Source organism: Pongo pygmaeus, chromosome 11 (genome assembly GCF_028885625.2).
Source record: "Pongo pygmaeus isolate AG05252 chromosome 11, NHGRI_mPonPyg2-v2.0_pri, whole genome shotgun sequence".
Classification (NCBI taxonomy): domain Eukaryota; kingdom Metazoa; phylum Chordata; class Mammalia; order Primates; family Hominidae; genus Pongo; species Pongo pygmaeus.
The window spans coordinates 127,665,746-127,681,210 of record NC_072384.2 but is presented as its reverse complement, the minus strand read 5'-3'; the positions used below and the strand labels follow the sequence as shown (position 1 = coordinate 127,681,210).

The following is a 15,465-nucleotide window of genomic DNA, read 5'->3' as shown; positions in this document are numbered from 1 at the left end:
TTTCACTTTCTTATATGGTCATATAAGCAACTATTTCCCCTTTCTCTATTTGCCAAGCTGAAATTCAGTAAAATATCAACATACTACAAATCAGAGTCACCTTTGGCACCCTGACACGGAAAGATGATTGTTATAAAAGGTATAGTATCATTGGAGATGGTCTAAAATCCTCAGTGGCAGTCCAGTCCTAGCAAGACTTTCGGCCCTTTGTCTTTATATCATTCTCGTGGTGTTTATTTTCTTCTGAGAAACTTGTATCTTAGAAGGGCCCCACTGATTTAGGTGTATTCAGTTGACTCTGTGGGGTGGAGGATGGAGCTCGGGTCCCAATGTTTAGCATCAATTCTGTTTCCTGGAGAAGATGCACACAGGGGAAGTAGTGAGCATGAAAGGGTGAACTTGTGCAAACCCACAGAGTCAAGGCATTGAAAATCTCACTGATAAAGGATGTTGCTGCATTTTTCAGACATGCTTTGGGTGGATAGCATGTGTAGGTAATTAAGGTCGTAAAAGAAGAGGATGAGATGATCCAATGCTTAGGAACTTAAAATATCTTAAATATGTGCAGTATTTCTGAATGCTTACAATATCACAGAAACCGGGCTAGATGGTTTCCTCAAAACAGCAGTCTTCTGAAAAGCAATACCTTTCCAATTTTACAGTAAGAAAATGGAGGCTTAGCATCTGATATTCAAGGCTACCCATCTGCCAAATAGGCAAAATAGGAGTGAAAACTTGTCTGTCTTATTTCAAAGTGCATGCTGTTTCCACCAACCTGTGCTGCCTGCCATATATAATGGGAAGCCATTGAGAGTGTTGCAACAGGGAAAGACCATGTCCTGATTCTACAGGAAACCCTTCAGACAGAATCCAAGTGAATAAGAGAGAGAAGCCTGGAAATTGGCTTAGATGGTGTTTATAGCTTTCTGACCTTTCTCCTGGTCACAAATATGTGAATGATCTCTGCTTTAGGCTTGGTTAATTCTCTTAATCTCTGCTTAATTCATTCTCTAATCTCTGCTTAATTCATTCTTCCCCTTAAGGAACTACTTAGAAATCATTGTCACTGAGTGGATATTGTCATAAAGTACTTATCTAATTGTGAAAAAGCAGTGTCTATATAGATCAAACTGGGAGAGGAATTTCAGTGTTCACTGAGGTCTTCCTAGATGCATTGAAACAATTCAGATCCATAAGACTGTTGTAGACCACATTTGAGACCAGGCCACATAGGAGGATAAAAGGTCACTCAAAATGCCAGCAGGACAGTGTCAGATATTCCTTGCATTTGAGAGTCCTTGCAGCTGTTCAGTCAGGTGCGGTGCAAGAAGGGATGAGACCCACATATGGTGGGCATGGAGGCAGCCCTGACTTGAAAGCCTCATTCCCCATGGGAGCTGTTATCCACTGCACGGCTTTTGAGGACCCCACCAGGGATTGCCAGTGAGGGAACCCTTGATGCAGGCTCCCCACAGTTCTTCCAGACCAGATGCAAATTTTGCAACTGGGGATTGATTTTACTATAAGCAACACTGCCTAGGAATGTAGTTGACAATCTAATTTTTATCAGAGGATCAGAACCAGAGAGTTAACCAAAAGTTAAATTCTCATGCAGGAGGAGAAAGGACTTGCTAGGCTTTTACCCACAGGGATGGAGGATGATGGAGTCTATCTATGTATCTTCTCAAGGGAATACATAAGAATGTATTTGATTTGTAATCCCACCACTTCCCTTGATCTACTTATTTCTATATTCTGTGACATATGATATTAGAGAATGGTTTGACATAAAATCTCTTATTCTGTATTTAAGGCATACCACACACATTGTTTCCAGTATTTGAAGCATAACACACATGCTTATATTATACATATATGTATGTAAAGATGTAAAATGTGTATGTTGGCCTGGCGCAGTGGCTGACGCCTGTAATCTCTGCACTTTGGGAGGCCAAGGCAGGTGGATCACTTGAGGTCAGGGGTTCGAGACCAGCCTGGCCAACATGGTGAAACTCAGTCTCCACTAAAAATACAAAAATTAGCCAAGTGAGCTGGTGGGTGCCTGTAATCCCAGCTACTCAGGAGGCTGAGGCAGGAGAATCGCTTGAACCTGGGAGGCGGAGGCTGCAGTGAGCCGAGATAGCACCACTGCACACCAGCCTGGGTGACAGAGAGAGACTCCATTTCTATATATATATATTTAAAATATTAAGACGTATCTAAGTTATTTATTTTAAAATTACATTTGCTTAAGAGTAACTGTCTCCTGAAATTATGGACTTTTACATGTGTTTCTGTAACCTACAATGACTGCTTTGAGTTTATGGACTTTCAGTGGTTGGTAATTGACCCATGACGTAACATTCCCAGGGGGATCATGAAGATGCGACCCCAGGTGGTAAAGGATTTCCTGGACCTCTGGGCCCCCCGGGCAAAGCAGGACCTGTGGGGCCCCCAGGACTGGGATTTCCTGGTCTACCAGGAGAGCGAGGCCACCCAGGAGTTCCAGGCCGCCCAGGTGTGAGGGGCCCTGATGGCTTGAAGGGTCAGAAAGGTAATTTAAAAATTTTTTTATTTATTTCAATAGCTTTGGGGTACAAGTGGTTTTTTTTTCTTACATGGAAGAATTATATAGTGGTGAATTCTGAGATTTTAGTGTACCTGTCACCTGAGTAGGGTACATTTTACCTAATGTGTAGTTTTTCATATCCCTAGACCCCCTTCCTCCCTCCCCCTTCTTTTTTTTTTTCAGTATTCAAATGTTTTTCTTTTTCTTTTTTTTTTTTAATTTTACTTTAAGTTCTGGGATATATTTGCAGAATGAGCAGGTTTGTTACATAGGTATACATGTGCCAAGGTGGTTTGCTGCATCTATCAACCCATCATCTAGGTTTTAAGCCCCACATGCATTAAGGTATTTGTCCTAATGCTTTCCCTCCTCTTACCTCCCACCCCCTGACGGGTCTCGGTATGTGATGTTCCCCTCCCTGTGTCCATGTGTTCTCATTGTACAACTCCCACTTATGAGTGAGAACATGTGGTGTTTGGTTTTCTGTTCCTGTGTTAGTGTACTGAGAATGATGGCTTCCAGCTTCATCCACATCCCTGCAAAAGAAAATGTTCTCATTCTTTTTTTATGGGTGCATAGTGTACCACAGTGTATATGTGCCACATTTTCTTTATCCAGTCTATCATTGATGGGCCTTTGGGTTGGTTCCAAGTCTTTGCTATTGTAAATAGTGCTGCAATAAACATACGTTTACATGTGTCTTTAGAGCAGAATGATTTATAATCCTTTGGGTATATACCTCGTAATGGGATTGCTGGGTCAAATGGTATTTCTGGTTCTAGATCTTTGAGGATCCTCTCACCATGGTTGAACTAATTTACACTCCCACCAACAGTGTAAAAGTGTTCCTATTTCTCCACATCCTCTCCAGCATCTGTTGTTTCCTGACTTTTTAATAGTCTCTATTCTAACTGCTGTGAGATGGTATCTCATTGTGGTTTTGATTTGCATTTCTCTAATGACCACTGATGAAGAGCTTTTTTTCATGTTTGTTTGGCCACATAAATGTCTTCTTTTGAGAAGTGTCTGTTCATATCCTTCATCCACTTTTTGAAGGGGTTGGTTTTGTCTTGTAAATTTGTTTAAGTTCCTTGTATATTCTGGATATTAGACCTTTGTCAGTTGGGTAGATTGCAAAAATTTTCTCCCATTCTGTAGGTTGCCTGTTCACTCTGATGATAGTTTCTTTTGCTGTGCAGAAGCTCTTTAGTTTGATTAGGTCTTATTTGTCAATTTGGCTTCTGTTGCAACTGCTTTTGGTGTTTTAGTCATGAAGTCTTTGCCCATGCCTAAGTCCTGAATGATATTGCCTAGGTATTCTTCTAGGGTTTTTATGGTTTTGGGTTTTACATTTAAGTCTTTAATCCATCTTGGGTTAATTTTTGTATAAGATGTAAGGAAGGGGTCCAGTTTCTGCCTTCTGCATATGGCTAGCGAATTTTCCCAACACCATTAATTAAATAATTAAATAATAATTAAATGGGGAAAGGAGTCCTTTCCCCATTGCTTGTTTTTATCAGATTTGTCAAAAAGCAGATGGTTATAGATGTGTGGTGTTATTTCCGAGGTCTCTGTTCTGTTCCATTGGTCTGTATATCTGCTTTGGTACCAGTACCATGCTGTTTTGGTTACTGTAGCCTTGTAGTATAGTTTAAAGTCAGGTAGCTTGACCCCTCCAACTCTGTTCTTTTTGCTTAGGATTGTCTTGGCTATATGGGCTCTTTTTTGGCTCCATATGAAATTTAAAGTAATTTTTTTTCTGATTCTGTGAAGAAAGTCAATGACAGCTTGATGGGAATAGCATTGAATCTATAAATTACTTTGGGCACTATGGCCATTTTCATGATATTGATTCTTCCTATCCATGAGCATATAATGTTTTTCCATTTGTTTGTGTCCTCTCTTATTTCTTTGAGCAGTGGTTTGTAGTTCTCCTTGAAGAGGTCCTTCATATCACTTGTAAGTTGTATTCCTAGGTATTTTTTTCTCTTTGTAGCAATTGTGAATGGGAGTTCACTCATGATTTGGCTCTCTGCTTGCCTATTGTTGGTGTATAGGAATGCTTGTGAATTTTGCACATTGATTTTGTATTCTGAGACTTTGCTGAAGTTGCTTATCAGCTTAAAGAGTTTTTGGGCTGAGATGATGGGATTTTCTAAATATACAATCATGTCATCTGCAAACAGAGACAATTTAACTTCCTCTCTTCCTATTTGAATGTGCTTTATTTCTTTCTGTTGCCTGATTGCCCTGGCCAGAACTTCCAATACTATGTTGAATAGGAGTGGTGAGAGAAGGCATTCTTGTCTTGTGCTGGTTTTCAAAGGAAATGCTTCCAGCTTTTGCAAATTCAGTATGATATTGCCTATGGGTTTGTCATAAATAGATCTTGTTATTTTGAGATATGTTCCATCAATAACTAGTTTATTGAGAGCGTTTTCAAGAAGAGATGTTGAATTTTATTGAAGGCCTTTTCTGCCTCTGTTAAAATAATCATGCGGTTTTTGTCATTGGTTCTGTTTATGTGAATTACATTTATTGATTTGCAAATGTTGAACCAGCCGTGCATCCCAGACTTGATTGTGATGGATATGCTTTTTGATGTGCTGCTGGATTCCATTTGCCAGTATTTTATTGAGGGTTTTTGCATAGAGGTTCATCAGGGATATTAGCTTGAAAATTTTTGTTGTTGTGTCTCTGCCAGGTTTTGGTATCAGGATGATGCTGGCCTCATAAAATGAGTCAGGGAGGAGTTCTTATTTTTCTGTTGTTTGGAATAGTTTCAGAAGAAATGGTAACAGCTCCTCTTTGTACCTCTGGTAAACTTCGGCTGTGAATCCATCTGGTCGTGGGCTTTTTTTGGTTGGTAGGCTATTAATTACTGCCTCAATTTCAGAACTTGTTACTGGTCTATTTGAATAACCAAATAAACCAGATTTGAATTCTTCCTGGTTTAGTCTTGGGGCATCCTCCCTTTTCTGAATCTCTGAAGTCCATTATATCACTCTTACACCTTTGCATACTCATCACTTACCTCCCACTCATAAGTGAGAACATACAGTTTTTGGTTTTCCACTCCTGTGTTACTTCACTTAGAATTATGGCCTCCAGCTCCATCTAAGTTGCTGCAAAAGCCATTGTTTTGTTCCTTTTAATGGCTGAGTAGTATTCCATGTTTTTTTATACCACATTTTCTTTATCCACTCAGTCAATAGGCACTTAGATTGGTGCCACATCTTTGCAATTGTAAATTGTGCTGCTATAAACATACATGTGCAAGTGTGTTTTTCATATAGTGACGTCTCTTCCTTTGGGTAGATACCCAGTAGTGGGATTGCTGGGTCACATGGTGGATCTACTTTTATCTCTTTAGGAAATCTCCACACTTGTTTTCTACAGAGGTTGTAGTAATTTACATTTTCACCAGCATTGTATAAGTGTTCCCTTTTCTCCACATCCATGCCAATATCTATTGTTTTTTGTCTTTTAATAATGGCCATTTTTTGCAGGAGTAAGGTGATATCTCATTGCAGTTTTAATTGGCATTTCCCTAATGATTACTGATGTTGAGTATTTTTTCATATGTTCGTTGGCCATTTGTATATCTTCCTTTGAGAAATGTCTATTCATGTCCTTTTCCCACTTTTTAATGGGATTATTTGTTTTTTTCTTGGTGATTTGTCTGAGTTCTTTGTAGATTCCGGATACTGGCCCTTTGTCGGATGCATAGTTTGCAAATAGTTTCTCCCATTCTGTGGATTTCTGTTTACTCCACTTATTTATTTCTTTTGCTGTGCAGAGGCCTTTTAGTTTAATTGGGTCCCATTTATTTATTTAGTTTTTGTTGCATTTGCTTTTGGGGTCTTATTCATGAATTCTTTGCCTAGGCCAATATATATATGAGTTTTTCCAATGTTGTCTCATAGAATTTTGATAGTTTCAGGTCTTATATTTAAGTCTTTGAATCATCTTCAGTTGATTTTTGTATAAGTTGAGAGATAGGAATCCAATTTTATTCTTCTAATACATGTAGCTTGCCAGTTTTCCCAGCATCATTTATTAAATAGGGTGTCCATCCCCCAATTTTTTGTTTTTGTATGCTTTGTTAAAGATCAGTTAGCTGTACATATTGGGCTTTGTTTCTGGATTCTCTGTGCTGTTCCATTGATCTCTGTGCCGACTTTTACACCAGTACCATGCTGTTTTGGTAACTAAAGCCTTGTAGTATAATTTGAAGTTCAGTAATGTGATGTCTCCAGATTTGTTCTTTTTGCTTAGGATTGCTTTGTCTATTCAGGCTCTTTTTTGGTTCGATACAAAATTCAGGATTTTTTTTTCTAATTCTGTGAAAAATGATGTTCATATTTTGATGGGAATTCCACTGAATCTGTAGATTACTTTTGGCAGTATGGTTGTTTTCATAATATCAATTATCCCAGTCCATAAACATTGGATGCATTTCCATTTGTGTCATCTATGATTTCTTTCAACAGTGTTTTGTAGTTCTCCTTTTTGAGAACTTTCACCTCCTTGGTTAAGTGTATTTTTAGTTATTTTATTTTGGTTTTTACAGCTGTTGTAAAAGGAATTGAGTTCTTAATTTGATTCTCAACTTGATTGTTGTTGGTGTATAGCAATGCTACTGATTTATGTACAATGATTTTGTAACCTGAGAATTTACTGAATTTGCTTATCATATCTAAGAGTATTTTTGAAGAATCCTTAGGATTTTGTAGGTGTACGATCATATTATTGGCAAACAGTGATAGTCTGACTTCCTCTTTTCTAATTTTGATGCTGTTTATTTATTTCTCTTACCCAATTGCTCTGGCTAGTACTTCCAGAACTATGTTGAATAGGAGTGGTGAAAGTGGGCATCCTTGTCTTGTTCCTGTTCTCAGGGGGAAAGCTTTCAACTTTTTTTCTATTCAGTATGATGTTATCTATGGGTTTGTCATACATAGTTTTTATTATTTTGAGGTAGGTCCCATCTATGCCTCATTTGTTGAGAGTTTTTGTCACAAAGGAATGCTGGATTTTGTTGAATACTTTTTCTGCATCTATTGATCATATGGTTTTTGCTTTTAATTATGTTTATGTGATGGATTACATTTATTGACTTGCATATACTAAACCATCCCTGCATCCCTGGGATGAAACCCACTTGATCATGATGAATTCTCTTTTTGATATGCTGTTCAATTCATTCAGCTAGTATTTTGTTGAGGATTTTTACATCTATGTTCATCAAGGAAATTGGTCTGTAGTTTGTGTGTGTGTGTGTGTGTGTGTGTGTGTGTGTGTGTGTGTGTGTGTCTTTTCCTGTTTTGGTATCAGGATGATACTAGCTTAATAGAATGATTTAGGGAGGATGCCTTCTTTATCAATCTTTTGGAATAGTTTCAGTAGGATTTGTACCAATTCTTTTCTTTGAATGTCTAAGTAGAATTTAGCTGTGAATCCATCTGATCCTGGGTTTGTTTTTTGGGGGATTTAAAAATTACTGATTCAATCTCACTGCTTGTTATTGGTTTGTTCGAGGTTTCTATTTCTTCCTGATATAATCTAGTAGGATTTTATGTTTCCAGGAATTTGTCCATTTCCTCTAGATTTCCTAGTTTGTGTACATAAAGGTATCCATAGTAGTCTTGAATGGTCTTTTGTATTTCTGTGGTGTTGGTTGTAATGACCCCAGTTTCAGTTCTAATTGAGCTTATTTGGATCTTCTCTCTTCTTTTCTTGTTTAATCTAGCTAATGGTCTATTGATTTTGTTTATTTTTTCAAGGAACCAGCTTTTTAACCAGCTTTTTGTTCATTAATTTTTCATATTTTTTTGGGTTGCATTTCATTTGGTTCACTCTGATCTTTGTTATTTCTTTTCTTCTTCTAGCTTTAAGTTTAGTGTGCTTTTGTTTTTCTAGTTCCTTGAGGTGTGACTTTAGGTCGTCAATTTGTGCTTTTCCAGACTTTTTGATGTAGGCATTTAGCACTATAAACTTTCCTCTTAGCACTGCTTTTGCTGTATTCCAGAGGTTTTGATAACTTGTGTCAATATAATCATTCAATTCAAATAATTTTAAAATTTCCATCCTGATTTCATTGTTAACCCAGATATTATTCAGGAGCAGATTATTTAATTTCCATGTATTTGTATAATTTTGAGGGTTCCTTTGGGAGTTGATTTCTAATTTTATTCCACTGTGGTCTGAGAAGATACTTGATACAATTTCAATTTTAAAAAATTTATTGAGAGTTATTTTGTGGCCTATCATATGGTCTATCTTGGAGAACGTTCCATGCTTCTGAGAAGAATGTATATCCTGCAGATCTTGGGTAGAATGTTCTGTAAGTGTCTGTTAAGTTAATTTGCTGTAGTGTGTCACTTACATCCATTGTTTCTCTGTTGACTTTCTGTCATGAAGATCTGTCTAGTGCTGTCAGTGGTGTATTGAAGTCTCCCACTATTATTGTTTTGCTGTCTATCTCATTTCTTAGGTCTAGTAAATTGTTTTTTGAATCTAAAAGCTCCAGTGTTTGGTGCATATAAATTTATGATTGTAGTATCTTCTTGTTGAATTGATCATTTTATCATTATATAGTGACCATCTTTGTCTTTTTGTTTTTACTGTTGTTATTTTGAAGTTTGTTTTTTTCTGATATAAGAATAGCTATCCCTGCTGCCTTTGGTTTCTATTTGCATGGAATACATTTTCCTACCCCTTTATCTTGAGTTTACATGAATATTTCTGTGTTAGGTGAGCCTCTTAAAGACAGCAGATATTTGGATTGTGATGTTTTTGTCTATTTTGCCATCCCGTATCTTTGAAGTAGAGCATTTACACTCAACATGAATATTGAGATGTGAGGTATTGTTCTTTTCATCATGTTAATTGTTACCCAGATGGTTGTTTTTCATTGTATTATTGTGTTATAGGCCTTGTGAGTTCTAAACTTTCAAGAGGTTCTATTTTGGTGCATATCAGGCTTTGGTTTCAAGGTTTAGAACTCCTTTTAGCATTTCTTGTAGTGCATGTTCTGTAGTGACAAATTTCCTCAGCACTTGCTTGTCTGAAAATGACTTTATTTCTCCTTCATTTATGAAATTTAGTTTTGTGGAATATGAAATTCTTGGCTGACAGTTGTTCTGTTTAAGGAGGTTGAAGATAGGACGCCAATCCCTTTTGGCTTGTAAGGTTTCTGCTGAGAAGTCTGCTATAAGTCTGATAGGTTTTCATTTATAAGTTACCTGATGCATTTGTCTCACTGCTCTTAGAATTCTTGCCTTCATTTTGACTTTAAATAGTCTGATAACTATATGGCTTGGTGAAGACCTTTTTGCAATGAATTTCCCAGGAGTTCTTTAAGCTTCTTGGCTTTGGATATCTAGATCTGTAGCCAGGCCATGGAAGTTTTCCTCAATTACTCCCTCAAATTAGTTCTTTTTTATTCTCCCTCAGGAACACCAATTATTCTTAGGTTTGGCTGTTTTACTAATACCATATGTCTTAGAGACTTTGTTCATTTCTTTTTTTCTTATTTTTGTCTGATTGGGTTAATTCAGAAGCCTTGTCTTTGAGCTCTGAAATTCTTTCTTCTATTTGTTCTAGTCTATTGTTAAAACTTTCCACTGCATTTTGTAATTCCCTCATATGTCTTTCATTTGTCAAAGTTCTGATTAGTTTTTCTTGATGATGTCTATCTAGAGAATTTTTTTGTTCATATCCTGAATTGCTTTTTAAATTTATTTATGATGTTTTCACCCAGAAAGGTAATTTTGAATATTTTTGTGGCAGAATGTCACATGAAATCATGGAAGCTAAAATGAGTCTCTTCTGGGCAAAATTATTATAGCTATGGCATAATAGCTAAATAAAATTTCATCCAGGCACTGTTCAAACCTTGTACCTTGTTAAACAAATAAAAGCATTATAACACAATCAATATTTAAAGTAAATCCTTAAGATGCTAAAATATCTTTGTTGTTTTATTTATCTGACATACCAAAATTGCTTTTCCTTCATTTCTCAGTATGAACTCATACAATCTGACTATATTAAAATTACATAAATGTATATATATTATATACACATACTCAAAATATAGAATTATTTTTATGGTCTTTTGAGATAATACTATATGTTTTAATTTTTAAAAACTAGTATGTCATTTAAACTATCATTGTCCATGAAAAACCATTTGTTGGCATTCTAGTGAGAAAAAAGAAGGTATTTTACATATATTTTACAGTTATGTGAATTTTAACAATAAAATGACTTTCAGGATTATAGCTGAAAACTCTTAAGAAGGTGGCAAAAAAGGGTTAAGTTTTTTTCTTTTGTAATATGTGTATATATATATCTTGAACTACATTGCTAATTGTGAAGTTTTAGAACAAAGTAATATCCTTAGTTCTTGTTTTGATAACATAGAAAGGCAAGCAAGTATCTTGGTATTTGATAAGGTATAATAAATTCATGGTCTAGAACCCAACAAAATCTGATGTCATTTTTATTCATCTGATATATCTTAGATCTGAGAGCATATAAAGAAATGCATTATGAGATATTATTCCTATTATAAAAGAGAAACATTCCATTTTAGGAGACAGGAACTGAGAGGCTCAAACTTTGGTGTTTTATTGGTGATATCTATCTCTCTAGAAAATTTTTCATTCAGACCCTGAACTGCTTATTAACTTTCTTTAAACATTTCTTTAACATGGGGGATGATGCTACTAGATTGCGAAGTCATTAGAAAAATGAGACAATATATTTGAAGCACCTAGCCCTCAGTAAATGGTAGCTATTCACATTTAGCCCGGCCTCTTCATTTGCACAATTTCCCCATGTTCATAGTAAGAGTCAGATTTTCTGAACTCAGCATTGGACACCTGCTGCTATTTCATGATTTATCGAAACTTCCCGTTGTATGGTGTTAGATATGCATGTAATAGATCTCCATTACATTATTATTATTATCTACTACCCAAGTAGTTCATCTCCATTACATTTTTATCATCTACATTGCTTTTATAGATTATTGAAACTTATACTTTTTATAATCAATGTGTTTCTTTTCTTCATTATGTTTATAACTCTTCTGACAGTTGAAATTCAGATTTCAGGAAAAATCTAAAAATTCTGTATGAAAGCAGCTTAAGTGATCTAATGATACTTGGGAGTCTTCTTTTTCTTTGACTTCTACATATACTATACAGAAAAATATCGTGAGGAAGTTGTCATTGAGACAGACTCACATTGCACTGGGCTATCAGTTATGTGAATGCTGCTTTTCTTTTCTCATTCCAGGTGACACAATTTCTTGCAACGTAACCTACCCTGGGAGGCAAGGCCCTCCAGGTTTTGATGGACCTCCAGGTATTATCAATGAGAAGTTACTGTCTTGTATACCTCCCAGAGTAAAAAAAAAAACTAGCCAGACAGATAAACCAATAGTGAATCCTCAGACTAGTTAGGACATTTCCAAAGTTTTGAGGGACCGTGGATAGGGGAAAACAGCATTTGTAGTAATTTGTAGTTGGGCCTCTAGTCTGCTGGCTTGAGAACACTCCAGATGGGCTTTTCAAATCTTTGTGCAACAAAATTTACCTTGATTTGCTCACATAACAGTTAAAATGTCTGTCCCTTGAAAGTTTTTTTTTTTTTTTTTTTTTTTTTTTTTGAGACAGAATCTCACTTTGTCTCCCAGACTGGAGTGTAGTGTTGTGATCTTGGCTCACTGCAACCTCCACCTCCCAGGTTCAAGCAATTCTCCTGCCTCAGTCTCCCAAGTAGCTGGGACTACAGGTGCCTGCCACCGTGCCCAGCTAATTTTTGTATTTTTAGTAGAGATGGGGTTTCACCATATTGGTTAGGCTGGTCTTGAACTCCTGACCTTGTGATCCGCCCACCTCAGCCTCCCAAAGTGCTTCGATTACAGGTGTGAGCCACCGCACTCAGCCTGAAAGTTTTAAAACTGTATCTTCTTTCCTTTCCTGTGCCTCAAGAGTGAATAATGATCATTTGTTAATGACTGTAAGTTTTACTTTGTTTTACTTTCCAAGACAACCAACATTTGATCAGAAACATTTGAAAAAAATGCCCAAATATCTGTCCCTGTTTGTACATTCGTGCAACAGCTTCATTTGAATCAATCACTTATTTTTAGATGAATTAAATCCAAAATCCATCTAAGATATTTTGCCTAACTCTTCTTTGTTTCTTTAGAGTTCCCTACCCATTCATTACTAGTATGAATAATGACTGACTGTTACTCTCTCTACCATCAAATTTTATGACAATAATGTGTAAATAATCTCAAAATCTCAGTGGGCTACAACAAACACTTATTTTCTGTCTTATGGGTCTGCAGGTTGGTTGGGTTTAGCTGATCTAAGATGGTCTCTGTTGGCTTAGAGTGTAGCTCCAAGTTAGGTTTGGGGTTGCAACATGCATCTCATTGCAAGGCCATGCTTTTCTCATGTGATTGCAGAAATGCAAGAGGGCCGGCTCAGCTCACAGGCTCCCTCCACACCTCTGATTGGATCATGGGCATTCATTTCCTATTGCCCATAACAAGTCACATGACCAAGCCCTGGGTAAAAGGGCAGGGAATTACACTCCGCCCGCCACAAGGCAATGGCAAGAGCGCAGAAATATAATTCTGTATCAGCGGAGTGGAGAATTGCAGGTTGACGGATTGAACGTTCATTTTTACTTTTACTGGTCATGGGTGGATAAAAAAAAGTTTGATTACTTTCAGCAGCTGTAACTTCGAGAGAAGTGAATACTCACATTTTAATTTGACAGTTGTGCCTCTATTGAAGTTTATGATTTATAAGTTATTTTAGCTGAGATAACTCCTTGGGGAAAATCACAGAAGGTTTAAAATAGATTCTCTAGGCTGGGCGCGGTGGCTCATGCCTGTAATCTCAGCACTTTGGGAGGCCGAGGTGGGCGGATCACGAGGTCAGGAGATGAGACCATCCTGGCTAACGCGGTGAAACCCCGTCTCTACTAAAAATATAAAAAATTAGCCAGGTGTGATGGCGGGCACCTGCAATCCCAGCTACTCGGGAGGCTGAGGCAGGAGAATGGCGTGAACCCAGGAGGCAGAGCTTGCAGTGAGCCGAGACTGCGCCACTGCACTCCAGCCTGGGTGACAGAGCAAGACTCCGTCTCAGAAAAAAAAAAAAAAAAAAAAAAAAAAAGAGATTCTCTATTACTTTTTGCAAGTGCTTTTTGCCTATACTTCATTTAAGGGCAAATTCAGTAAGATGCAGGGAAATAGATTTTGGTCTTTAATCTGATCCTTTCTTTTCAAGATAGACACTGGCCACCACCTCTTTACCCCTACAAGGGCAGACAATGGTTGCATAGTCGTGTTTCAGACCTAGCATGGGAAGACACCAAAAAAAATCATCTGAATGGTGGTGCAAGTTCCAAAGGCTTTCAGGAAGAATCCTTCACAGGATGGCTTCTGAGAAAGTGCCTTAACAAAATCACTCCTACAAAACATTTATTTGGAGCATGTGACTTGCAATATATTTTTGTAAATCAGGATAGGCAACATCCTTACTTCCATAAAGTAGAAATATTTTAGAAAGACTTAACATAGACTTTTAAAAAATCATCTCATTTTGTTCACATTAGATTTTGTTTTATTGAGTCTGTGTTTTGTTGTTATTGTTTAGGTCCAAAGGGATTTCCAGGTCCCCAAGGTGCCCCCGGGCTGAGTGGTTCAGATGGACATAAAGGCAGACCTGGCACACCAGGAACATCGGAAATACCAGGTCCACCTGGTCAGTGAAGTTTTTTGTTTTTGTTTATTTCTGCTTTGGTAATATCTATCAGGAACTTTTTAACATTTCTACCGATGAATAATTTCATTGAGGAAATGGTCTAGGGATCCCTAGATAATAGGGAAATGGTGTTTCTCGATAGGCCCTTAGCTATATTGTGATAAGTTTCAGATTATAATTCTGCAAGTTGCCAAGGCTCCTTCCACCTTGCAGTGTAAGTTATGGGCTATTATTTGTCTATTATGTTGTTGAAACTACTCAGTCCAGCCAGAATGTTTGCCAGAGAAGGAAAGTAATTAGGGAAACATCATTGGCATATAGGAACGCAAAGTTGCAGTTTCTCTCTCTACAAAAGGTGGCAAAACAACATTACCTGTTAAACTGCTCTTAATTTTAGTAAGTACCCCTGTATTTTTAAGAAAAGTGTTTTTATCAAAGTAAGTCTTATATGTATTGGTTCTATACTTGCACATGTTATCATTAAAAATATATTTTTTTGTTGTTAAATAGGTTTTCGTGGTGACATGGGAGATCCGGGTTTTGGAGGTGAAAAGGGGTCCTCCCCTGTTGGGCCCCCAGGCCCTCCCGGGTCACCAGGAGTGAATGGTCAGAAAGGAATCCCGGGAGACCCTGCATTTGGTCACCTGGGATCCCCAGGAAGGAGGGGTCTTTCAGGAGTGCCAGGGATAAAAGGACCCAGAGGTGATCCGGGATGTCCAGGGGCTGAAGGTATGAGGGCTTTGCTGTCCTTTTGGTGCACAGAGCTGGCTCAGTTTTGGAACAGGTCACTGAAGAATGTTTAGATTATTTTGCTTTAGGCATGTAGAATATAAACAGTTTACCCAGGTGTTTTCCCTCATTTGGGGTGCTGGTTACATTTCAAATAACCTGAATCTCCAGGCTTGCCTTTGCATTTTATTGGTTGTTTTCAAATGCAGGGCAGCTCACTGTGGTTCCTTCAACTCAATTTGATTCCGTAGCTAGTATGTTGGTGCCGCAAAGGCCAAGAGCAGGGACTGTGTAACCTGTCTGGGGCTGTTGCCAGGTGGAAGGTAGGCAGGCCTGATTGTAAGAGGAAGAGTAGCTTAGAGGCTG

The 15,465-nt window shown here is 37.5% G+C and overlaps 1 protein-coding gene across 6 annotated transcripts in view; it reads left to right on the top strand.

Annotated features, from left to right (window-relative positions):
* Nucleotides 1-15,465, top strand: part of COL4A4 (collagen type IV alpha 4 chain) — a 156,814-nt gene that overhangs the window by 84,053 nt on the left and 57,296 nt on the right. For all 6 annotated transcript variants that reach the window (XM_054479332.2, XM_054479330.2, XM_054479329.2 and 3 more), the window contains 4 exons: nucleotides 2,371-2,554; nucleotides 11,879-11,947; nucleotides 14,263-14,370; nucleotides 14,881-15,099. In XM_054479332.2, coding sequence (XP_054335307.1) covers nucleotides 2,371-2,554; nucleotides 11,879-11,947; nucleotides 14,263-14,370; nucleotides 14,881-15,099 — 580 coding nt within the window. The remainder of the gene's footprint in view (nucleotides 1-2,370; nucleotides 2,555-11,878; nucleotides 11,948-14,262; nucleotides 14,371-14,880; nucleotides 15,100-15,465) is intronic.